The 24,943-nt window shown below is 57.7% G+C and overlaps 1 protein-coding gene across 6 annotated transcripts in view; it reads left to right on the forward strand.

Moving 5' to 3' along the window:
• ARHGAP23 (Rho GTPase activating protein 23) overlaps positions 1 to 24,943 on the forward strand; it is a 71,753-nt gene that overhangs the window by 4,935 nt on the left and 41,875 nt on the right. For 3 of the 6 annotated variants that reach the window (XM_037808520.1, XM_037808521.1, XM_037808523.1), the window contains exons 2-6: positions 18,703 to 18,888; positions 21,589 to 21,616; positions 22,753 to 22,848; positions 23,034 to 23,112; positions 23,255 to 23,309. In XM_037808520.1, the coding sequence (XP_037664448.1) occupies positions 18,703 to 18,888; positions 21,589 to 21,616; positions 22,753 to 22,848; positions 23,034 to 23,112; positions 23,255 to 23,309 (444 nt within the window). Of the gene's footprint in view, positions 1 to 14,882; positions 15,161 to 18,702; positions 18,889 to 21,588; positions 21,617 to 22,693; positions 22,849 to 23,033; positions 23,113 to 23,254; positions 23,310 to 24,943 lie in introns of those variants that run through there. The other 3 variants (XM_037808525.1, XM_037808522.1, XM_037808524.1) reach the window with 3 other exon arrangements.

The following is a 24,943-nucleotide window of genomic DNA, read 5'->3' on the forward strand; positions in this document are numbered from 1 at the left end:
GCAGCTCCTCTCTCAGCTCCTGTGCATTCTGCAAAGTGTCCCTCTTGGCTGTAGCAAGCTCGCTCCTTCTGTCTGAGCTGATATAGTGCTCCAGTAGATTAATCAAGGCCCATGCTGAATGGGTGGGCCCTCACCTCCATGGAAGTTATCCAATCACATCTCCATGGAAACACTCAAAGAATTGCAATCTAATCAACACTAATACATCTGCCCACACAAGAGTGCATCAAAAATCATGGCGTTTTGGGGAACACAGTACATTCTAACTGGCACAAACACTAACCACGGGACACAAGAGGCTTCATTTTCTGTGGCCCGGGCCTGGCACATCCCCTCGATATGCTGAGAGGCAGGGGCACCCTCTGATTGAGTGTCTGGGCCCTGCCTTCAGCCTACCAGGGTTCAAATTTTATCTCAGCCCCTTATTCACTGTGGGACCTGGGACAAGTTACTTAATCATTTTTAGCTTCTGTTTTCTTATCCTGAAATAATCCCTAAAAATGGTTGAAAGGATTACATGAGGTAATACAGGCAAAGTGCCTGACATTTGGTAATCTCAATAAATGCTGGCAACTATTATTAAACAAACAATAATCAATGGAAATGAGAAGCAACACACTTTGGGCTCAATTAAAAGAACCTTTATGGTTAAAGCAATCTGAAGAGCAAGCAAGCTGCCCCTTGAGTTGGCGAGGCCCCTGCAACTGAAGGTGGGCAAGAGAGAATTCAGGCATTGGGTGGGGGGCTGACACAGAAAACCTTAAGGATCCTGCTTTGGAATCGGCACTGTAGGATAAGAAATTAGGGGAGCTGATGAGACCTGGGTCCTGCTGCCGGGGCCTGGGGAGAGGAGAGAGCCACCTCAGCCTCCTGGGAAGGCGAGCGGCTCTGGTTTGGGCTGTGAGGCTCCTGGGAGAAGGACGAGTTCCGAGAGACTGCCTGGAAGGGGCCTGGGAGAACAGGCATGGTTCTGGGGGTGTGGGGAGCCAGGAGGCCCCTTGCGGGTCTAGGGAGGGGTGGATGAGGGGCAAGGTGGAGCCCGGGCCTCTGGTCCTTAAGTCTGCCCCAAGGCTGCCCCCACGTACTGACTGCCAAGGGAGTTGGGGGTGGGTGGGTGTCAGGGGGAACGGTGGCTCCCTGCTGCCTTCTTCTCCTCCTCTTCCCCTGGAGGAGGGACTAGGGCTACTCTCTGTGGCAAGAAGCCTGGGCCTGCGAGGAGCGGAACCAGGGGAAAGAAAGACTTCTTATGCCCAGTGCGTTTGGGGGAGTCTGGGGGTCGGGGAACAGTGGGGCCTTTGTCCGGAGCAACCGGGAATCTGGCCGAGGAGCAGGACCTGGGTCTGGTTGGGCCCTCTTTGAAGTGACCCTTTCAAACCTCAGCCAGGGCCCCTGGGAGGAGTGACAGCTGGGGGTGGGGTGTGGGGGTTACAGAGACCCACTGACCAAGGCCGGAGGGTTGAAAGGAGAGCCAGTGCAGGCCTGGGTGTGGGAGCAGGCTGGCAGGAGGTCTGTGGCTGAAGGACTGTGGCCGGGCTGGGGGACATGTGGGAGCCATGTGGGAGGACGGCCTCCCAAGGGGTTTCAGCCCCCAAGCAGGGGACAATGTAGGGAGCAGCAGAGTTCATTTCATCCCTGTGCCTGGTTTCTGTCAGCCCCCAGCCTGATTTCTGTCTGACCCTGGACTCCTAAATCAGCAGCTGCTTCTTCCTTTTAAATTTCAACGAAGAGTGTGAGAGCTGCTCAGAGAGGATCGAGTGTGGACACAAGACTTAGAGCCCTTGGTAAAAGGGAGTGGTGGGGATCTGGGCTATCTGGAGTTTTTCCTGCTCTGAAAGCCCCCAAAAGGCCAGAAGGGGAGGCTGAAACAGAGACCCCCGCCCTCCACCACTGAATTTCCCTCATTCTCAAGGTGGAGGAAACAGTGTATTGTTCCCCAAAAGAGAAGGAGGGAGGGAGGAGGGGGAGGAGTAGCCAGCCAGAGAGGGATCTTCGTATGTTTCGGCTGGGGGGATGTTAGAGGCTGCCCCTCCCCCGCCTCTCCATTTGACTTATGGGGAAACTGAGGCCTAGAGAAGGCACAGACAAAAGAGATGGAGGCACAGGGCAGGAAGGGAGGGAGGATGGCGGCCAGGCAAGCAGGGATAGGGTCCTCAGGTTGCTGAGCTGTAACCCGAGGGCAGAGAGGACATGCCCAAAGTCCCTTCAGCTCTAACCCGCTGCAGTTCCTTGTAAAGAAGGAGAGGGAGAGCAGGTTTCTGCTGGTGGCTTCCCAGGGTCCAAGTAGGAAAGGGGGCTCTGAGTTTTTGGGCTGAGCGGTGGACACTGGGGCCTTTGGCAGCCCAAGTCACCCTGCCCACACCACCCCCCACTGTTTTCCAGTTCATGTCCCCATATCCCATTTCCCATGGCTCTGCTGTGCTTGGGAACTCTTCTAAATCTCCTTTTCCTCTTCCGGAGGTGTGTCCCCTGGATCCTCCCCAAGAGAGGGGGAGCAGGGAGCAGAGGTCCTGTTGGGGTGCTGCGGGCAGTTCTGGTGCCCTCCCCTATCTTGCACTGGCATCTGCAGAGCTGAGCCCTCATTAGCTCTAATGAGACCTGGGCACTGTATCTCCCCCACCCCCCACCCCCTGCAGCTCTGGGGGTTGAGGGGGGCAGCTGGGGTTGGGGTCCAGAGCCCAGGAGGGGGTGGGATTTCTGCATGAGGGGAGGGTAGGAAGAGGCAGGAAATGGGGGCCACCGAATAAAGCCAGGGCTGCTGATGGGAGAAAAGAAACAGCACCCCCCCCTTCCCCACTCCTACCTTTTTCTCCTCCAGGGGTCCCAGAAGCCTGGGTCCCCTCAGTGCCAGGGGAAGGGTGTTCTGAGAGGCCAAATGTGGCTTGGCGGGGCTGGGGGGTGGGGGGTGGTCAGGGATGCAGCTGAGGACATTCCCAGGCCTACCTTGCATAGAATGTCTGTCCCTCCTCCTCCTCCCTAATTTCAGCAGGAGAAGACATGTGACAAGAGCAATGGGATGCTCAGGGCTTGGGAAAACCAATGCAAACTGTACCTTTGCTCCTTCCGCCATCACTTCTTGCATGCCCTCTGTGTGCCAAGCTCTCTCTGGGGCTTTTGGGACCTGGATAAGTAAGACACAGCCCTGCCCTCAAGGGGTTCCCAGTGTAACTGGGGATACTGGGGAGATAGACCCACAGCAGTGAGTTACCCACCAGGACAGGGGTCTGTCCAGGGTGGTGAAAATGGCTACCATTTATTGGGTATCTACTATGTGCCAAATGCCAAATGCTTTGAGGAACCTACCAATTTATTGTCTTTGCCGTGACTTCATTTGAGTATTATTGTGGTCAGAAAGGTCTTAACAGTTGTTCAAAGGTGGAAGCAGTTGCTAGGTAGACTTGCCACAGGGGCTGGTTAAAAATAGTGGGTGATGGGATTAGGCTCCTGTTTCCAAACCTGTCATTAAACTGCGGGCCCTTTAGTGAAAGGGCCACCATGAGGTGGTCGTATATTTATAAATGTGAGAACCGAGGCCCCCAGAGGGTAAATAACTTCACCCAAGGTCACTTGAACCCCAATTTAAACCTGGGTCTTTCTGAATCCTGAGCTTGTCCTTTTGGCTGCTGCTACATTCCTTGACAAAGAAGAGCCCAGGGGTGGACTGGAGAGGCCCGTGTCCCCACTATGTCACGAGACCCTGTGGGCTTTGGGATCTGCTTCCGGCCATTTAGCAGAAGCCTCTCAAAATGGGGCCCCTGGGAGGGGCCCCCAAGGGGCTTAAGCTTTCTTTGGGTGGGCTTGTCCTTCCCTTGTCCTCTCCTGCCTCCAATCCCCCCCCCCGCCACCCCTACCCCACCCCCTGGCCCTGGGCCAGCCTCATTCTTGTATTTAATTAATCAAACATCATCTTTCCTAAACCTAAAAGAAAAAAAAAAAGCCTTGTGGACACCTGCCCCATACCCGCATCTCCCAAGGAAAGTGGACCCCCTAGCATGATGAAGGAGGGGGGATGTAGAGAGCACAGGTATGTCCTGCTTCTCTGTGGCTCCACTGGGTGTAGGGGTCCTCTTTGTGCCTGCCTGGGGTCTGGGTTTGTTCTTGAGGGGAGTGGGGGACCCCAGGGCCCCATCAATAAACATAGGCCAAACCCCTGCCTCCTCTAAAGCTGCTCTAGCTCGGAGGGGAAGAAGGCTCCACGGCCGGGGCGAGGCTTCCAGGGAGGCAAGGCTTGAAAGAGGTTTGCTGGGTAGACAAGAGAGGCATGGAGGGAAAGGAAGGGAGGGGCCTGCCAGGCAGGGGGCCCTAGCTCACGCAGAGGCAAGGAGGCTGAAACAGCCTGCCTCTCAGGGGACTGCTGAGAGTGAAGAGAGGGGAGGTGGCTAAGGCTGACCACAGCCGGATCCTGTCCCTACCTCCCGCCACCAGGGTGTGCCCCTCGTGCCATACCAGGGGACAGATACTGTGGAGCCATGCAAAGAGTTAAGCAGTGGAGGCAGATGACATGACAGACGATGAGGGTTGGAAACTGGCGTTGGCGATGGAGGGAATGAGATAGGAGTGGGGTTTATCACCCTCTTCCACTTGTAGAAACTTGCCAAAAGCATTTCTTCCCCTTGTCTGGAATGTCCTTCCCTTCTTTCCTCATTTCTCAAACTCCTATTCATCCTTCAAGGCCCAGTTCAAATGTCATCTTCTCTGTAAACTTGCTCAAACACAGCTTGCTCAAATATGTGAAAACTCCCCACTCTGGTCACTAGACTTAAGTCCCATGAGGGGAACCACTTTGTCTCGTTCACTGCTCTATCTCCAGCTTCTAGACCAGTGCCTGGCACAGAACAGGCCCTGCTGACTAAATGTTGTGACTGATGTACTGAACTGAACATTTCCGTAGCACCTGACTGCACTGTGAGAACCATAACAATAATAAGGGAGTATTGGTTTCAGCAAACATTTATTGAGCACCTCAGTGGCAGACACTGCTGTACTGAGCACTTTATACATAGTATCTCTTTAATCTGCACAACAGCCCCATGAAGAATGAATTATCTCATTTTATAAATGCAGAAGCCAGGGTTCAGAGAGGTTAGTACCTAGCCCAAGGACACACAGCAGGAAGTAAGAACAAGTTGAGATTTTTCGAATGCAGGTTCCTCTGAATCCTGTTTAGGAACTTTAAAACACTCTGCTTCACAGCCTCTTTAGTTGTTGCTTGTCTGTCTCTTTGACTGTTACAAAATCAGGTACTGTTTTATTAATTTTTTAGAAATTCTTTTGGTCAGGAAAGGAACAAAGATTTGTTGAGCAACCCCTCTGTGCCAGCTATTCAATACTGAATCCTCTCAAGAAGTGCACTTACAGTTGAAGAGCCCGAGGCCTGGAGAGGGAAGGGACTTGTCTAAGGTCACACCACGGGGACCTGGACCCTGGCCTGACCCCCCTTGCCTGGCTGTCAGATGCTGCCCTGTCGATGGTCCCGGAATGAAAGAGAGAAGCTGCACTCTGAGGTTGGCTGACTTGTTCAGGGGACAGCAGGGGCAGGATGAACCATCAACTAGGTCTCTTGTCCCTAAAGCCAGTGTGATTTCCACCAGGGTCACTGATGAGAAAGGGGAGTCCCAAGGCTGGAATGGGAACCCTAGTGATTTCCCAAGTGCTGCTGTCCGCCAGACATGCAAGCTCCTGGGGGTGAGGCTGACCTGGGGCAGGGGTGGTCAGGGTGTTGAGCAGGGCCTTGACAGAAGAGGGTGAGAGGCCTCCGGAGGGTGACAGGAAGGGACCTCCAGGCTGGAACATGCAGCCCGCATGAGGTCAAAGGGCGTGTGGCCGGGGATCCTCCTCTATGGGGTGGCTGAGAGCCTCTTGTTCAGTGCCTGTTCCACCTGGGCGCCCAGAGGGGCAGGGATCCGCCAATCAGAGATTCCCGCTGCTCTCCATTTGCATCTCATCTGCATGAGCACGCCCAACTCTGCCACTCAGCCTCGTCCCTGAAAGTGTGCCTCGGCACGCGCCCCATTTCAGGCCCCCTGTGCGGAGTGGAAGGGATGGGGTGGGGGCCTGCAGGGTGGGAAGGGCCGACCCAGGCTGTCAGCCGGCCTGACTATTCATAGCTTGAGGGCTGGCCTAGTTCACATACTTGGCGTTTCTCACGTCTGGCGCCCCGAGGCTGCCTCCCCCTCCCTCTGTCCCCCACCCTGCCTTCATTCTCTCAGCCAGTCTTGTGTGAAATCTAGGGATGTCTGAGCCGACCCATCACGGCCAAGCCCACACAAGGGAACTGAGGCTCTGTGCCTTTCCGTGGTGCACAGAGGGAGAAACTGGTAGTAATGAGGTGGCTAAGAGCCTGGGTTCTGCCAGCAGACGGGCCTAGACCCCAACTGGCGTCCGGAGCTGATGCTAGCTGGTGGACCGTGAACTGCTTCCTTAGCTTGTAAGTCAAGGAAACTTTTCAAGAGTTAAAGTGAGACCTGGAGGATAAGGGGCCAATCAAAGGCTGTTGGGGAGGGGGAGAGACAAGGATTATATTCCAGGGAGAGGGAGTGGTATCCATGTTGGGCCAGCCCTGCGTGGGCAAGGGCTTGGCATGCTTCAGCACCCATGAGGAGGTCAGGTGACTGGAGCATGGCCAGCTGGGGTGTGGGGAGAGAGGACTCTGCAGAGAGGATCGAAGCAGCTTCCCTTTTCTCCCTACCCTTTGCTCTCTGGAGTAGCACTCCAACTTTCTGGATCTGTTTCCTTCTGAGTAAGGGGTAGGGGTGCAAAGAGATGGACAAAGATCTGAAGCAGACCTGGCCCCAGGTGGACCCATCCTGGAGTCTCTCTGACTAGAGACTCATCTATTCTTCAACATTCAGAAAGAGCAGGCTGAGTGCCCGCCCTCTGCCAGATGCTGTGCCAGGGGCTGGGGATTCAACCGCCAGCAAAGCGGACCTGGTCCCTGTCTTCCAGGACTCATGGCTCCGGGGAAGGGATGTTGGCTTAAATCACCTCGTGAATATATAGACACCAACTCGGAGAGTGCTGTGAGAGGGTGCACAGGGACCCAGCTCTGTCTGGGGGACAGGGGAGGTGTCTCTGGGATGGGGCATTTTTGCTGAGAGCTACAGTGTGAGTAGGGTTCATTAGGGTGTGGGTTGGTGGGCAGGAGGCTGCAGGAGCTGGAGAAAAGGGAACAGCATTCCAGAGACAGCACATGCAAAGGACCTGAGCTGGAAGCGTGTCCGTCCTCCCAGGAACTGGACAGAGGCCTGGCTGGCTGGGGCACAGGGGCGGGGGCTGTGGTAGTCATACTATTAAAACTTATCAGTCTAGATTGTTAGGGGCCAGAGGGGTGATGGTGGCTTGGAGCAGGGCAGTGGCGAGAAGTGGGCGGATTCAGGAGGCTTTGGGGAAGTAAAGTCTCTCCCTGATGGGCAGGATGCAGACTTGGGGCAACTACGCCTCCCATTTATTTGTTCCCAGAATGCCTTCCCAGCTTTGTCAGACTGCTACCCCATCTTCACTTTGTAGTTGAGGAAATATGAAAACCTGTGTGACCTTGAATAATGACCTTGAGTTCACACCACCAGAAAGCGGCCAGGACCCATAATAACACCAAGTGTGGCCCTGTCTCCGCATCAGCCTCTTCTATGTGGGGAGCTCTCTCTCACCGATTCCTCTCCCCCTCTCCCTTGTGTCCCCGTGGGGTAGCCAAGCCTTCCCTCTGGAGCCCCAGATCTGGGGGTGGGAAGGTGCGTGTGTCGCCCTTATCCCAAAAGGCTGCTCTGCTGTTTAAATGAGGTAATGCCTGGCACACAGTCAGCACTTGACACATATTAACCACTGTTGTGGCTGTTATCATGCCCCCAAATGTGGAGCCGGGCAGACTGGTGAGGAGGGAGGGCCTGGGGACCAAGACGATGCCATCTGTCCTCTTCTGACCACAGAGCCCAGCCCAGAAACCATCCCAGCCCCTTCCTGGGCGGGAGCTCAGGGGAGGTTGTTTGTCCCTTCAGAGCCGCCATCCCCTCTGCCCCTCCAGCTGCCTTTGGGGCATTGGGCAGTATTAGGGAGATATTCAGCCCACAGGCTGGGCCAAGAGTAAAGGGAAAGTAGGGATGACCTGGGCAGGTTGGGCCGGGCCTGGGGTTGAGGGGGTGGGTGGTTTCAGGGGTGGGGCTGAGAGCCTCTCCCTGCAGGGTGCCCCATGTGCCCTGGGGAAGACTTTCGGAATCTGCTGAGACCTGCCCTGGGAAGGGATGTGGTCTCAGCTTGACTAGGACTGAGCTCTCCCTTGAAAGAAACCAGTGGGTACACCTGTTGCCAGGTGGTCAGACAACAGGAGGAACTTCCGGAGAGGGGTAGAGGACCATAGGGTGAGGCACACCCAGCATTCCCTCCAGTCCCCTCTGATACTGAGCTGTCCAGTGTGGGCTCTGGGAATGGAATGACGATTTTGGAGAAGAGTTCATTGCAGACATCCTCCTGCATAGGAGTGACTGACAGTCTAGTCTGAAAAGGCGCTCTGGCCTCTCCACACTATTCTTTGATCCATGGGAGTCCTTTCCTAAGATCCCACTGTTGCTCTGTCCTTCAGCAGGGGAACTTTCTCCTCTGCAGGAGATGGAGAACAGGTGATGGTTGAGGGCTGAGGGGCCTGGAGTGTGCAATAGGGGGCGGGGTTGGAGGAACGAGGGCGCCCTGCCCTGTCTGGGCTCAGAGGGAGGTAGGGAGTGGCAGCCCTGGGCCGGCAGGGGGCTCTGCTGTACAGGGGACCTGCCTGCCTGTCTCTGACATGACTGTATACCCTGCAGTGTGTAGGCACATTTTTCTTGGAGTGTGTGCATGAGAGTGTGTGCAAGGACAGGGATTTGTCTCTGGGTGCACATCCTGTGTGCATATGTTACCCATGATGTGTAAGCATGCAGGGCATCTACAGCTGTGTGGGCCTGGGGTCTCTGTGATGTGTTTCCATGGTCCGCGTGGCTCAGTGGGTTGGGATGGACATGCATGTGCTGAGTGGGGTCGGGTCTCAGGGGGCAGGAGCCCACGTTTAGCTGGGCTTCTGCTAGGAAATCTCTTCCAAGGTCCTGCTGTCTTGGGATGCAGCCTTTATGCATCCATCATTCCACCCTCCCACTAAACTCCTGGCCAATGGCAAGGACCTATTGTCTACAAGGTTCAGACACTCCCTGTGTGGGGCCCATGAGGAGATCTGAGGAAGCACACTGGAGAGGAGGGGTAAGGTCCTCTAGGCAGAAAATGCCCAGCCTTCCTGGGCAACCTCCGTGGGCAGGGTGTGCTACCAGATGCTAAAGGGAGACCTGTTCATTTAGTCTATTTTCTTTCAACAAATATTTTTTTGAGAGCCTACTATGTGCGAAGCACTCTAGTAAGACAAATCCATTTCTGAAAATCAGGCAGCTGTTGACTTGAGGGAGCACTCAGTCTGATGGGGGAGACCCAGGTCCTGCCCTTGGGCAGTCTCCAATTTGAGGGGCAAGACACGGGCCAGGCCCTCTGGGAAACCCTTGCACTGATGTGGGGAGCTCCCAGTCTGATGAGGAAGGCACAGCCCCTTCTCTTTGGGGAGTACTCAGATGGGCCCAGAGACTGGAATGGCTACATGGAGGGCATGTGTTGAAACAGTCAGGGGCTGCTAAGTGCAGTAAATCAGGGTGGAGAGGGGTTGTGGTGGGCCCTGTCCCTCGTGGCCCCTGGTTGCCTGGGCAATAGCCCTGGTATGTTTACTTTGTGGCTGGCTCCAGACTCACCCTTTTTTGTAAGTGCTCATTTCCCACTAGGAGGAAAGATGCTCATCTTCATTCTCCCCTCCCCTCTGGTGTCCCTGTGGAGGGAGCTGGCTCTCCTGTTGGGTGGAGGCCCTGCCAGCATGGCACTTTCGCCCTGCTCCTTGCCTGCTGGGAGCAGGCCCCATCCTGTGGTCTCACAATGCCTGCCCCTTCTTAGTTCCCAAAAGACCAGAAGACAGGGCTGGGCCTGCCAAAGCTTCTGCTCTGGAAGGGGGTCTCCCGATGGTTCCTGCCTGCTTAGGAGGAGTTGGGGTCATCAGGAGCCTGTAGAAACCTGGGGCTGGTGGTGGAAGGCGGGGATGATGTCCATGTAAATGAATTCACCTGTGTCTGTGCTGACCCTGTGAGTGTCTACGTGTGTCACTATGTGTCTTTGTGCCCATTAGGCCGTGTGTCTGCATGTCTGAATGGAGCATGACTGGCTGTGTGAGAGTGTGACTATCCAAAAGGCAATCCAAATAGCTGGCATTTATTGAACCCCTGCTTTCTTTAGAGGGCTTTCTTTAATTTATACTTAATCCTCCCCAGCAGCCTATGAAGTAGAAATTAGTGTTGTTCCCATTTTATCAGTGAGGAACTGAGGGCTCAAAGAGATTAAGTAACTCATCCAAGGTCTCACAACCAGAAAATGGTAGGGATGGGACTTGGACCCAGGAGTCCTGGACTCCAGAGGACTCCAGAGCCCATGTGCTAACCCCTGAGCTATGCTACTCTGAAAAGGACTTCTGAATTTGGGGCTGGTTGGAATGATCTCTTCCCCTCCCTGAGACGGGGTGGAGTGTCTGGCCCTGAAAGCTGCTTCCTCCTCGCCCTAACCCTAACCCTCCCTTCTCTCAGCCTTCCTTGGCCCTTGCTCAGGGAGAGGAGTGTGACAACCCCCCACCCAACCCAGGGGCGGGGGAGAGCACGGGATCTGGGGAGACCCTTTGAACCACCTGTAGGCCCAACCAAGTACAGGGTCCCTAGCTTCCCAGTGATGCAGGTTTATCTGCCCATTGAGGGGGTTGGGGAGACACAGGCTTGCTTGGCCGGCTCATCAACTCGGCCTGCTGGGGCATGCCAGGCGGGCGCTGCAATATAGGTAGTGCTGGGAACCAGGCATTTGAATGGCAAAAGGGTGGAGGAGGACCAAGGGGCAGCTGCCCTTGAGCGAGGAGATTGGGGCAGGAGTCAAGGCCAGGTGTGGGCAGGCGTGCATGCGCTGGGTATCATACTGCCTGCATGTCTGGGATGGATGGGACGGGCAGTGGGATTTGCTGTGGCTGCGTGAGAGATCGTGGGGGTGGTTTCGGGGTGCACTGTGTTTGGTGGTGTGCCACAGGCGTGTTGGGCCAGAGGAGCTTCGGAAATGCAGGACGATTCTCTTGGGGTGGGGGCACTGTTTGTAGGGTTGTGGTTTGGGGCTACATTCTGGGAGTTGGTGCTAAGCCAGCCAGAGGAAGGAGGAGCCCGTGGATTGACCCTGAGCCCCTCTTTTTCGCTTCCGGAACCACATGCCCTTCAGCGGTATCAGTTTTCCTCTTGGCCATATCCCCTGACCTTGGGGCCCCAGGACACTCTCCTCCCCTCCCCCAGGTCCTGGTTGCCAGGCATCGCCCCTCCAGAGGACTAACCTGGAAGACACCCCACCCCCACCCCAGAGGAGGCCCTGCACCCCTGAGGGTCTCCCTTGGTGGGAGTGAAGGCAGCGGCTCAGGCCTGAGTCTGTAATTTGGGGACCCCCCCCCCAAGGTTTCAAGAGCTGGGACAACACTGCTAGAACTGTAAGTGCCCTGAGGGCAGGGTCCTGCTTGGCTTGTTCTCCAAGGTGTCTTAGCCCCTGGCTCAGCTCCTGTCCCTCAGCAGGCGTTGAAGACGTGGGCACTGAGAGGATAAACACCAGGGTAGTGGGAAGTGACCTGGGTTAGGGGTCAGAAGCCCTGGGATCGGGTCCTGGCTTAGTAAAAGTGAGGCCTTCCTGCATGTGTAAAATGGCTATAAAAGTAAACCCTGCCTTATCCAGTTCTTAGGAAAAAGATCAAATGAGATAAAGTGAAAGTGCTTCCAAACAGTAAAGGGTGATTATCTCATTTGGAGAGGACCACAGAGAAGACTGGATACCTTCCCCTTGGGGCAGCCCCCAAACTCCACCCAGGGCCCCTTGGGAAGATAAAGGCAAATGGATTTTACAAGCTGGTCAAACTTGAGGGGGACTGGTGGGGCTGTTCAGTGGGTCATTCCTGATTTGGGGGCAGGAAGCTAGGAGGGTGTATGTGGAGGACACACACAACTCGCAACAGGAAGGCTTGGAATAGAATCTCAGTAACGCCTGGTATTTCCCAGCCCTTGGCCCCCTCCCCCACTGCCTTCTGGGGCCCACCCCACATTCCTTTCCCAGAGGAAATGCGGGAGGGGGCTGAGAGGCTCCCTGGGCCTGGAGGATCATTTATTCAAACTCTGTCAACCTTTGAGGCCCTACCTGGTGCACCCATCTCCCGGAGTCTCTGTAGAGGCAGCTGGGGGTGGAGGAGGGGGAGGAATCTGTTACGGGCTTTGCTGGGCCTTGCTGCCCTGGCCAGGCTAGAGGGCAGGAAACGGACATCGTGTGTGGCTGATCATTTCCAAGGTCTCTACGGTGCTGCGCGCAGAAACCCCACACTGCTTCTCCACCTGTCCCTACCCTGCAGCTCCCAAAACCCCCAGCTGTATCAGGGGAGGTGGCTCTTGGTCCAGGCACTCAGCACTACCTTTTGGTGATGAGAGGCTCCCTGGGGCCTGAGATGGGAGAGTCACTCCATCTCCTAGGAAGCAAGGCCTGGACTTGCAGCAAGAGGAAGGAGGTCAGACAGCTGGAAGGACTTACTGGCTGCTAGCTGGGACTGCAGACCAGACTCAGAACTGAGGACATCCCCATGGCCATTGCCCTCTGCTTGGGGCCACAGAATTAAACATGGCCGAGGGTCTCTTGATGGCACTTCCGGTTGGACTCTGGGGGTCTGGCCTTTGGGGAGCAAGACAGAAAGGTGAATACTTTGGAAGTTGTCCCTTGAGCCTCTCAGCAAGAGCAAGAGTGGCCCCGCCTGGCCCAGAATCCTTGGTTTTCCAGCAATTCGGGGACTGGGGGAGGGGTAGATGCTCTGCTCCTGTCCTGCTTCCCTCCTCCCCCACTACTGTCCCTTTCCATTCACTCTCCTGACTCAGCGCTGGTGGCAGCCTCGCTCTTCCCGTCTGGCTTCCGGGTGGGGGTGGGGGTCCAGCTCCTGCAGGGGGTGGGGTTGGGGGGCCAGCAAGCGGCAAACAGGAAACAGGAGAACAAAACCGCTCCTGGCTGACACAGGCTGTTGGCCCCCACACGCCTCACCCTCACCCTTCCTCCTGGCTTCCTTCTCCCTCCCTCAATCCTGCCCCCCACCCCACCCCCCGTAGCCCTCTATTTTTTCTCCCTCTGCCCCTCAGGCTCCCCTCCCCTCCCTTGGTCTGCAGTCCCCTTTCCCATCCCTTTACTCCTTGCCCTCCCCCCTTGGTCTCCAGCTCCTCTCCCCTCTCTCTGCCCCTCCATCTCCCCCCTCTTTCTTGACCAAGTACGTCTCATGTGGTCCCCATCCGGGCAGTTTCTTGCCTGGGACTGTGGGTGGTGGGAAGGGGTTGGGAGGTGGGGAAAATGTTTGTAGGGAGGGAAGGGGGAGCCGATTCTTCTCCTTGGTTCCCCCTTCTGGGAGCTGCTGCAGTGGCCTGGCACTTATTAGGCCTCTTCGGCCCTGGACTCCTGGATTGGGCTGGAGCTGCCCCTGCCCTGCCCAGCCTCGCCTCCCTTGCTGCTTGCTGGAATTTGGGCCTAAGGTCCTAATCAGAATGAGGGGCTAAGATTGGAGGCCCCATGCTGCCACAACAAGCTGGGTGCTCTTGGGCCTCAGTTTCCTTCTCTGAAAATTAGATCATGGTAATGACCCCAGGCTACGGAGAGTGGCTGCGGGAGAAGCACGTTGCTTGTTGACAGTCAAGTGGGATAGAAACGGTGGTAGTGGTGATCACATACCTACTAGCCAATGCCTTGCCAACCCCACTGGGTAAGGGGCCTGCAAAAGAGGGAGCCAGGAAAGGGGAGGAGGGCAGGGTCTGGCCTGCACACGGGGCTTCCTGTCTGACTCACAGGAGGGGTCTGGGCGGCTGGGTTGGGGGGACGAGCTCAGAGCCTGTTGTCGGTGTGGTAGTGTCCCCTCCGGGCAGACTGATGGGAAAGAGGGTCCGTCACACTTCCCCGTGGGCTGGCGGGGGCTCCACCTGTGGCCTTGGAGTATAACATTATACCTCTGGTGGGGGGGTATTATAGGGAGGGTACCATGCCCCATGTGGGCAGTGTGTGTGCGTGTCCCATCTGAGAAGGGCATGGCATCAGTGCATGGAGTGCGTGTGCTCTGTGTCAGATGCACGTCATTTCACTACCTGAGTGGGGTTTGTGAATGTGTCTCTGGGGTGTGTGGACCACATAAGATGTGTTCAAAGTGTCTGTGTGTGATGGGAGGGTGTCTTTTGTATGGATGTGTGAGTGTGTGGTGTGAGTCTGTGCAGGGTGAGTAGTGTGTGTGTTCTGTGTGTGCATCTATGGGAGGGACATGTTGGGTATATCTTTGGAGTGTGTGAAGCTGGATGTGTGTGCATAACTGTGTGTGTGTACTAGAAGTACAATGTGTGTGGGAGGGGGGTACAGTGTGTGAGTTCTTGTGTGTGAGTGAGAGGGGGAAGGTATGTGTGTGTGTGTGTGTGTATGTGTGTGTGTGTGCGCCTGCACAGGGCTTGTAGTGTGTGACTGTGCGGGGGCTGTAGAGTGCCTTTGGTGTGTGTGGCGGGGCACAGAGTGTGGGATCCGGGCGGCCGCAGTCAGGGGCCGCCCCGGAGGGGGAGGTGTCTGCCCTGCGCGAGTCGCCGGCGTGTCTGGGCCTGGGCGCCTTCAGCGGGGAAGCGCGGGGGGCGCGGAGCCGCTCCAGCCGTCCTGCCGCCGTCCGCGCGGGCTGTCCGTCCCCTCGGAGCCTCGAGTCCCGGGCCCAGGGGCTCCGAGGGGCGGGTGGGGGCCCCCGGGGCCCGCCTGCCACCCCGGGGGCTGAGGACGCCGCCCGCCGGGCGCCGAAGAGCAGCCGCAGGCTCCCGTGCGGCGCGTCCCACTCCGGAAGCCGGGTCCGCGGCGCGCAGGGGTCGGGGCGGCGGCCCGGGCCCGGGGGCCCCCGCCGGCCGCGGCCCTGGTGGGCAGCGCCGTGTGGCGCGTGGAGCGCGCGGGGGCCGGAGGCTGGCGCTGGGAGCGCGCCGTCGGCGTGGATTGCAGCGCCCCGGAGCCGCGCTGCCTATGGCTGCCCTGCCTCAGCCACAGCGACCGTCGCGGGCCCGGGCCGCGTCCGTCCAGGGTGAGCGCCGTGGGCCTGGGGGTGTCGGGGACAGGGGTTGGCGCTGGCCTTCTCAGGGGGTGGGTGGGGCGGCGTCTTCAGCTCTCTGAGTTCTTTGCGCTGTGTGCGCCCTGCCCCGGGCGTTCCAGAACTGATAGCCCTGGAGAGTCAGTCAGTGAGGGGCTTCGGAGATGGGCGTGAGGGTGGCAGGATTTGTGGGCTGGCCCTTTTCCAGGGGTGCTGGATGACAGCCCCCAGTCTAGGTTACACATGGGGGCTCAGCCCTCTTGGTTTGCTGGCAGTGGAAGGATGGAAGGGACACTGTACATGTGGAAATACTCGAGAGTTTGGGCTGGCACGGACCCTGAGTCAGAGCAAGGCAGGGGCACCACTGAGTGTGCCAGTGGGCCCCATCGTGCCCTACCCCTGGTATGGGACCTGGGCACAGGGACACACAAGGAGGCTGAGGGGCAGAATGGACCCCAGGGGTACAAGTGATCTCAGGCTGAGGACCCGCAGGGCTGGGGCAGGGGCAGTGCTTCTGATGTCTGGGATTGACCGGGCTGGGAGGGCATGAGTCACAGTGGGCACCGTGCCCGGCGTGAATGCTGTGCTCCCTGCAGTGACCTCGTTATGGTGGAGGAGCAGGACTCCTGGGTTCTCGTTCCTGGTGTTGTCAGCCCATCAGTGTCCAGTTCTGCCTAATCTGTGGCCCTGGGGCCGTTTGCCCTTCTCCCACTACCAGTTGGTATTTCTGAATATCTTTCTTTCCTGAGATGAGGGTAGGGGTGGTTGGAAATAGATCTGGGCCAGGAGAGCTTTAATCAGTAATGTCCCTGCGTACCTCTGAGCCTCTTCCTCTTATCCCCTTGCCTCCATGTGGTGCCTATCTCAGAGAGGCAGAGTTGTAAGCGAGCCATATTCCCCTAATCTAGTCACCTTTCTAGTTCTCATTGCTGGCTCCTTCTCTGTCTCTGCACCCATCACCTCCCTCCCCATCAAGATGAGAGCAAGAACCAAGATGAGAGAAAACATGCAAGTATAACAGCATGAAGGATTGAGGTTAAACCTAAGGAAGAACTTCCATAGAGGAGACACCCGATATGGCCATTGATGGGGGCTGCGGTGTCTCTTCATCAGGCAGGGGTGTGGTTGCTGTAGATGGGTGGTAGAAAGGGATGGGGGAGATTGGAGAGAAGGAAAAGAGGGAGTGACAGAGATAAGGGAGGGGGCACCGGTAGGGCCCGGGTGAAGAGGGGACCTGAGAGAGGAAGGCATGCCCACTGCCCTGGATTACAGGCAGGGCCCCCCAGGGAGTGGCACCCTCAGGCAGTGGCAGCTCTAGGCAGGATGTGTGCTGGGGGAGGAGCGGGGGGCGTGCGGGGACCTGTCCCAGTCACTTCTCGTCCCTGGGCAGCTGGTGGCTTAAACCTTAATCCGGGACACCAGCCAGACAATGGGCCCTGCGAACAGCCTCAGCTCTGAGCTGGGGGGTGGGGAGCCTGGAGGGGGATGGCCCACACTGGGGAGGGGCAGAGGCTTCTGGTAGGAGAGGGCAGTGCTGGGTCCCCTGAAGCCCTCTTCTTTCCCCGATCAGTTCCTTGCCAGGTCAGCAAAGATAGGAAATCCAGGGGATTTCAGACCTCAGCAGAATTTCCGGAGAATTTTCTCCTCTGTGCTCCCCAGACCCCTTGGGGTATGAGGCTCAATCAGAGAGGCCAAGCTTTAGTTTCAAGTGGAAGGAGCTGAGGGGACATCAATTCCTGCAAAAGCCTCCTGGACTGGTGGTTGTCCAGCTTTTGCTTGAATCCTTCCAGGGACGGGGAGCTCACAATCTCATCCTAGTAGTTTTCCATAGAGCACTGCCGATTGGAGCAGAGTCCCTGCCTGGAGCCTCCTTATGCAGCCTCCCTTTATCTTCCACCTGGCTCTGTCCTTTGGGACTGGATGAAGCCAGCTTATTGCCTCCGTCACATTTTTCTTGAATCCTCTGAGATTTGAGGACATAGCCCTTCCCTCAAGCTCCCTTGACTGCAGCCCAGCCTTTTTCCTCATGCAGAAATCCCCAGCAGAGGGCTGGAGGCCGGGCCGGCTCCCCCTTCCCTCTTCCCCTGAAGTGTGAGCAGGCAGGTGGATGGACTTGCACCAGTACCTTTGGGCAGCAAATACTTTTAAGCTTTCTCAGGCTGCTGGAAGGGGAAAAGAGGGAACTTAATGAAGTTGGAGCTCCTCACCCCAGACCTGGGGAGCTTCTCCCCCTCTGCCCCAGCCCCTCCTTTTTTCCCTCTCCTGAAGGCTCCTGCCCAGTGCCAAGAAGGAGAGAGGAAGTTGGGGACTGTCTGTGAGCAAGGGACTCCTTGCTGTCTGATGGGCTTGGATTAGGGACACCTACAGGCCAGGCTGCCTGGTACTGGGGGTCAGGGATCCCCTGAGGGAGGTGTCCTGCCTTTTCCCTGAATAGCGTCCCCCTTGGCCCCCATCTTCTCCAGTCTGCCTCCCTGTGCGTGAATCTCTTACAACCTTCCAGCACCCGCTTTCTCTCTCTCTCTCTGTCGAAGGAGGGAGCTCTCTCACTCCCTCTAAGCACTGTGCATCCTCTTCTCCCTTTTGTCCTGGAAACAAGCTTGTGTGCCTCCAAACCCTTGTCTTCAGACACCCTCAGCCAGGTCATCTTTGGGAATCTCAAACATTTCAAGAGGTTGGCAGCAGAGGGCAGAATGTGTCCACGCCCCCCCCAGCACACACACACACACACACACACACACACACAGGCTGTGCCCGAGAGCCTCGGGAGGTCCCTTCTTTTGGCTGATGTCCACTCTGCTCCCTTGATGCTCTCAGTCTCGTGCTTGTTCCTGCTGCTGCTCCTGAAGGGTGCATGTGTGTGCAAGGCTGTGCATGTGTGCCTGTCTGCATGTGCATGCTCATGTCTGTTGCAGACATGTGCAGGTCTGTATGTCTGCAGTATGTACTGTGTGCGTGTGTACATGTGTGTATGAGAGTCGCTCTGTGCAACTGTGTGTCCATGTGTATGTGACTAATAAGTTGGCATGTGTGTGTACATCTGTGAGTCTCTGTGCAATTTGTATCCTCGTGTGTTCATGAATGCTTGTCTGTGTGTGGCCATTCTGTCTGCATAAGTGTGTGTGCCCATGTCTGAGTGTGTGTGTGTGTGTGTGTGTGTGTGTGTGTGTGACTGTGCAGCAGGCAGGAGTGAGCTCAGACAGCAGCAGGCACTTCCTGGCAGGAAGGCTGTGTGTCTAGTGTGGTGCATATAGGAGATGCTTCGTGAAGGTTTGCTGCACTAAACTGAATGCACGCCTGGCTAGCTGCAGCGAATTATTTCTCTGGAGGCAAAGGCATCATGAGGGGATTGAAGGGAAGAGAGAGAAAGAAGAAGCTGTTGGACTGATGGGGGTGGGGAGGAAGGAAGTCAGGGGCAAGGGAGGGTGCTTGGTGCCCCTGGGGCCCATGGGCCCCTTGCAGTCCTCCAGGGATCTGCTGGGTTGCAGAAGGGAGCCAGCTGCGTGCAGAGTTGGGGGTGCGGTCACACTGGCCCTCAGCCTTGTCTCCCTGTGCTCTCACAGCTGCCACTGGGCCCAAGAGATGGGTGCTCTCCTGGGCGCCCCCTCCCCTGGCAGGGCCCGCGCACGCTGCTGCTGCACAAAAGTCTCCAGGATGGCTTTGGCTTCACCCTGCGCCACTTCATCGTGTACCCACCCGAGTCAGCCGTGCACTGCAGCCTGAAGGTACGCCCCACTTGCTCACTGTCCTGGCCTGTCCCAAGGAAACATGAATGGGGTGAGAGGAGATTCCATGGCACATGTCCTCTCCATGGTACTTTGGCCCCACCTGGAGAAACAACCCTTCCTGGGCCCCAACCTGACACCTTTCTGCTGGGGCCAGGATAGGAGGGCCATGCAGAGGAGAAATGGAGGATCATTTCTGCTGTGTGAATCCTGGCCGGATCATTTGTGCCGTGTGATTGTGGACAATCCCACTAACCACCCTGGGCTCAGTCTTCTCAGGAGAAGGGAGGGGTGCCTGGCTCAGGGCAAGAGACCTTGAGGTGGGGGAGCCGGGATGCTCACCTCACCCCCTGTCCCCCAAACACTTCGCTCTTTGAAAGTGACTAACCTTGGAGGAAAGCCCCAGACCCTGCTCCGCTGGGTGTTTCCGAGCTGGGCCTGCTGTCCGCCTCCTCCACCTGGGCTCTCCGGGAGCTTGCCCTAACCCACCCCTGGGACCCCTCCTCGAGGGTTCCAGGTCCTTGCTAGCTGCACCTCTATGTGCTGGAAAGAGCCCTGGGTTCTAGTCTGGTCCAACTCCTAACTCACTGTGGATCTTGGGGACAGCCTCACCCCTCCATTTCTCCTGCTGTAACCTGAGGGCATTAAGTCACTTGATCCCTAAGGGCCCTTCTAAGCCCTAATACAAATGTCAAGTTCTCTTGAGTCCAGAGACCAGGGAACCTCACCCCAGCCCAGGAGTGTGAGCTGGGGAGGGGGTCCCCTGACAGCAAAGCAGGGGTGAGGGAAGACATGAGGGGCCCCCAGGCAGGAACTGGCACTCCCCATGAAAGACCTGCTCCCTTCCCCACCCCTCTCCCAGTGGGGAGGAGAGAGATTTATTTTGGAGTCTGTGAACTCCTCTCTCCCCTTCCCCCAGGGCTGGGACCAGCCTCCGCAGCTGTTGGGGGACTCTCCCTTGGGGACCTTGGTCCCACCTGCCAGGGAACCAAGACATCGGGTTGCACTGTCTATGTGCTTGCATGCCTCTATCTCCACACGTGTGCATGGTATGCTGGTCATGTGCACACACGTGTTATGTAGGTGCACACGGGTGTTTGTAAATGTGTGCCACGTGCACCTCTCATATCCATGTCTGAATCTGGGTGAGCTTGCATAACTGTCCTCCTTGGCTGCAGCTGTGCTTAAGAGCAAGAAGTGGGGGCTGATGGTGTGGGGGGCATTGCCTTGTTGATGCCCAAGGGCACCAGTCCCCCAGCTCCCTGGAACTTCTAGTCCTTCCTCCCCTTCTCCCTCAGGTGCCCCTCTTCTCAGGCCCCGGCCACCTTGTCTCAGGAGAACCTGCTGAGGGGTGACGGTGGCAGAAGTGGCCTGGGTGGTCTAGGCTGGGTGGTGGGCCTGTCTCAGAGAGACCCCGCTCACAGTGGGCACTGGAGGATCCCTGGAGGGGCTCCATCCCTTCCTGAGAACCTGCCTGGCGCTGAGGGGCCCTGGCCTGGAGGCAGGAGGCTGTGTTCTCCCCTCCTCCCTGCTGCTGGCCTGGGAGCCCTCGGCAGCTCAACTGTCCAGGTGCAGCCGTCTGCCTGGCCTTACCCACTTGCTGGGCTGTGCATGTGTCTGCGGCCTGCACCCCACATGGGAAGGCCCAGTGGCCTCACTGGGGCCCACCCTGCCCTGGCTGGGGTACCAGAGAGTCCTGGGTTCTGGCCCTGGCTCTGGGTGGCATTGGACAAGTCATGCCCCGTCATCTGTAAAATGGGTGTATCTGTGGAGGAGGGTAGACAAGATGATGCCAAAGGTCCCCTCCAGCTCTAAACAGCCACCTCCTGCTAGCTCATGCTCTCTCTGCTCTTCTCCTCTCTCTCCTTTCTAGTTCCTCCCCAGACCCAGTGCCCGCCTCCCTCGCTCACAAGGACGATCCCAGCGGCCTCCCAGTGGGCCTCCTCAACTCCAGTTTTCACCCCTGTAGCTGCCAGAATCCTCTTCCCTAGGTGCTGTTTTCACATCCACTCTCTCCCACTCAAGAACCTTCATTGGCTCCCTCTTTCTCTCCCTTCCAACTTGAATGCTTTAGTCTGACTTATGAGTATCTCCTTTTGTCACTTGCTGATATTGACTTTCTCCATTAGCTCGGCTGATCCAGCCTTACACATGTGTATTCCTGTCTGTCTGCATGCTCCATTCCCCTCACTCAGAAGGCCTTCTCTCTGCCACCCTGAAACTTGGCTTGAAAATTCCCTCCCCTAGAGGGACATTCATCAGTCCCTCTTTCCATTCTCTTAGCGCTGATAGCCACTGTTTGCACTTGCCTTGTCTGCTTATCTGGGTTTGCTGGGTCTTCTGTGTATGCGAGGGCCTGTGACATCTCCTGCAATAGGCAGGAAGCTCTGCAAGGGAAGGGGTTGTGGGTGCCCCCACTGGATTGGGAGCTCCCAGACAGCTGGGATGCTGGTGGGGGGGAAGGCGAGAGCAACAGGAGTTAGAGAGGGGAGGTCGTGTTGTTGGGGAATTTGGCTGAGTCTTATGTTCCAGCTGACACCTCTCCCACCCCTCCCTCTGCTAGGCTAGTTGAAGGGAGATAAGGGGTGGGGTGCTGGGTGGTGGATTGTGAAGGGGCTCCGCCCTGGGGCAGCTGCCCCCTCCCCCCTGTGCTGCCCAGGGCTGCCTGAGGGCCCACGCCCGCCTCTCTGTCCCCTCCAGGAGGAAGAGAATGGAGGCCGAGGAGGAGGTAAGGAATGGGGAGGGGTGCTCCAAGCCTGCCTGCACTCTGCTCCTCTCTGTGCATCCTGCCTTGGCTCACTCTGGGTGTCTCCCCCTCACCCACTCTGTACCTTCTTTCTTTCCTCACATTTGCCTTCCTCTGAGTCTGTCCACTCCATAGCTCTTCTGAGCCCAGCACATGGTGGGGGGCACACAGGAGACCCCCCCCCCCCGCCACTCTCCAGTTGCTCCTGGCCTAGGCGGGGCCACTGTCAGAGGCCCAGGCTGGGGTTCCAGGCTGGGGGCCGGGGCGAGGGGGGTGGTATAGCTGAGCAAGGGCTGTCCTTGGGGATAAAGTGGGGTCCTTTGGGAGTAAGGGGGCCCCAAAGTCTTGCTCTCTTCAGATGTGAGCCTCACTGCCCTTGCATCACCCTTACTGTCCCAAAGGCAGAACTTGATCAGGTAGCCTTCCTGCTCGTCCAAGGCTTGTACTGGGCAGGCCTGGGGGCGCTGCCTTCCTGAGTCCCCAGCCCAGGCCCGTCCCCCACTCCGTGCAGACAGTTAGCAGGGCTTTGAGGCAGTGGAGGAGGCTTGCTGGGGTGTAACGCAATGTGGGTGGGGTGGGTGGTCATGAATGCTCCCCCAGGGTGAATCTTAGGGTTCTGGCGCCTCTGTGGGTCTGTTGAGTTGGGGGCCCTTCTGTGGCTCCCCCTGGCTCTGGGGCTGTGGACCCTTCCCTGTGTTGGTCCTCTCCCCCCACATATCTTCAGGACCTGTCCCGACCCTTTTATAGCATCTTCCCCTTGTCTCGTGGTTCTCTTTTTCTTTGGGATCTGTTTTCCCACTAGACAGTGAGCTCCTGAAGGGCTAGGTCTGTACCTGTTCCTTTTTATTCGCATTTCCAGCCCTGTGCCGGTGCGCCGTGGGCACTTTAGGAGTGGCTCTGTGTGTTCTTGTCAGTTTCTGTCCTCCCAGGCGTGTGTCCCCTTTGCTTCTGTGCACCTGTGAGTCTGCTTCTGGCGTCCCTGTGTGTGTGGGTCTGTGTATCTGTTTGTGTCCGACTGAGTGTAATCATTCTCTGAGTGTGTGTCCCCTGTGTGTGTAGCTGTGCGTGGGTGTCACCTTCAGCAGCCACCCCCAGCTAACCTGGCTGCTGCCCACCAGGACCCTCCCCCCGGCACCGCCTGGAGCCCATGGATACCATCTTCGTCAAGAATGTGAAGGATGATGGCCCCGCCCACAGGGCGGGGCTCCGCACAGGTGAGCTGCCACAGTTACCTGACTCACTGCACCCCTGTGGGTTTCGTCTCCCTAACCTCTGGTTAGGATGGGATTCTGGGATCCAGGCGTACCCCCACTGTCACCTGTAGCTGTCACAGCAGTTCTCAGGCAGGGCTGTTGACACTCCCCGACCTGCTCACCTGGGCTCTGCCCCTTGTCCCCAGGAGACCGGCTGGTGAAGGTGAATGGGGAGAGTGTCATTGGGAAGACCTACTCCCAGGTCATAGCTCTGATCCAGAACAGGTGAGTGTCCCCGCTCCCTTCTCCCTCGGGAGCTCCCAGCCGCCCATGTCCCTGCATGTTCCGCTTTGGCCCCCGGGCTGCCCTGGCCCTTGGATTCCTGCTCTCCCTCAGCCTGGCCTGACTCTCTGCTCTGTCTCTGCAGCGATGACACGCTGGAACTTTCCATCATGCCCAAGGATGAGGACATCCTCCAGCTGGTGAGTCCCTCTCTGTGACTGAGGTGGGGGGGCCCGGGGTGTGGGTGGGGGGTGCAGCCCTTCTCCTTGGGCCCTGGCTCCTGCACTGGCCCCTCTGGGAGGCGGAGAGGGACCGGCCAGTCCTAGGGGTGGATGGGGCAGCACCAGCCTGAATTGCCCAATCAGAGCAGCCGGCCCACCCGGGGCTGGGGCTGGCTGTTGCTTCATTCAGGGCAGGCGGGCTTCCTGCCAGGGTGTCTGCAGGGAGGGTGGCTCCGAGGGCCCTCCAGACTGGCACGTTCTGGTCTGCTCCCACGGGAGACGCCTGTTCCCCAAGCGAGTGTGTCTCCAATAGGTGTGGCTGCACACACTCGCACACAGCACCCTCTGCCCCAGCCCACTGTCACTGCTCTTGTTCATACAACATACCATGCATACCCAGGACACACCGGATAGACCAGATACACAGCCATACAACACAACCCCTCTGTACCCCCTTTATGGCATGTCATGCCACTGCGGTGTGTGAAAACACATACACGCCACGCCAGGCACATGCTGTGATACAGACAACCCCCTGCCCCACTCAGGCACCCACCACCCCACCCACGCCCCTGTATCACGGTGCACCACCATCCGTACGCTCACAAAGAGTAACATCAGCACACTCACCAACATCCTGATCCCCGCAACACAAATGCTCACAAACACGACAGCCTATCACAACACACATACTCTGACTTCTCACCACACAAATGTCGTAGCAGGTCCCAGCACACCACAGGCACGTGCATTTACAGTCATAGTATGCCTCCGAATCCCCCCACGGGCACTTTCACTGCCACACACAGCCAGAGCACAGGCACAACATGGCACACAGTGTTCCTGCACTCACACATGTGCCCGTGTGCTCACACTCCACACACACACACAGACACATTCACGTGCTCTCTCTCTCTCTCTCTCTCTCTCTCTCTCTCTCATGCTGTGTCAGCCTTCCTCCTCCCCAGCCTCCCCTGGCCCTGTCCCAGAGCCCAGGGCAGCCCTCTCTGCCCAGTGCCCACTTCCCTCACCTCTTGGGCCCCAGCCTGCCAGTTTGCCTGCTCCCAGTGTCACTGTCCCCCAGGGGAAGGCTGAGGGCCAAGCCCGGAGGCCCTGGGAGCCGGCGCTGGCTTCTGCCCTGGGCATGCTCACATAATCACTGTAATGACAGTGCCATGCTTGGCGCAGTGCCCCTCTGGGAACCTCCGCTCCCCACCCCCTGACCTCAACTGTCCCCTGGCCCTTCCAGGATGGGGCCAGCTCACCCCAAGTCTCCCAGGCCTGGCCCGTGCCCCTCCCCCCAGACCTAGGCACGAGGCAAGCTCTGGCAGGGGGTGACAGGGCGGTGCCCGGGATGTATGTCCCCCACTCTCTCCAGCTGACGAGGAGCGGGAAGGGCGGCAGCCTCGGGCCCTGCTACCCAGGCTCGGGTGGGCAGCTGGCCCCAGATGTCAGCATCTGGGGGCCTCGTGTCCCCCTCCCGCCCCGGCTGGCCGGAGGGTGGGGCCCAGGCATTCCTGTGGTTGGAGCCAAGGCTGGGGCCCAATCGGGCTGCGGCGGCTGCTGACGCCACCGCCGACGCTCAGCGGCTCCTCCACACCCATCCTCCCCTC

The sequence above is a fragment of the Choloepus didactylus genome, chromosome 18 (assembly GCF_015220235.1).
Source record: "Choloepus didactylus isolate mChoDid1 chromosome 18, mChoDid1.pri, whole genome shotgun sequence".
Classification (NCBI taxonomy): Eukaryota; Metazoa; Chordata; class Mammalia; order Pilosa; family Megalonychidae; genus Choloepus; species Choloepus didactylus.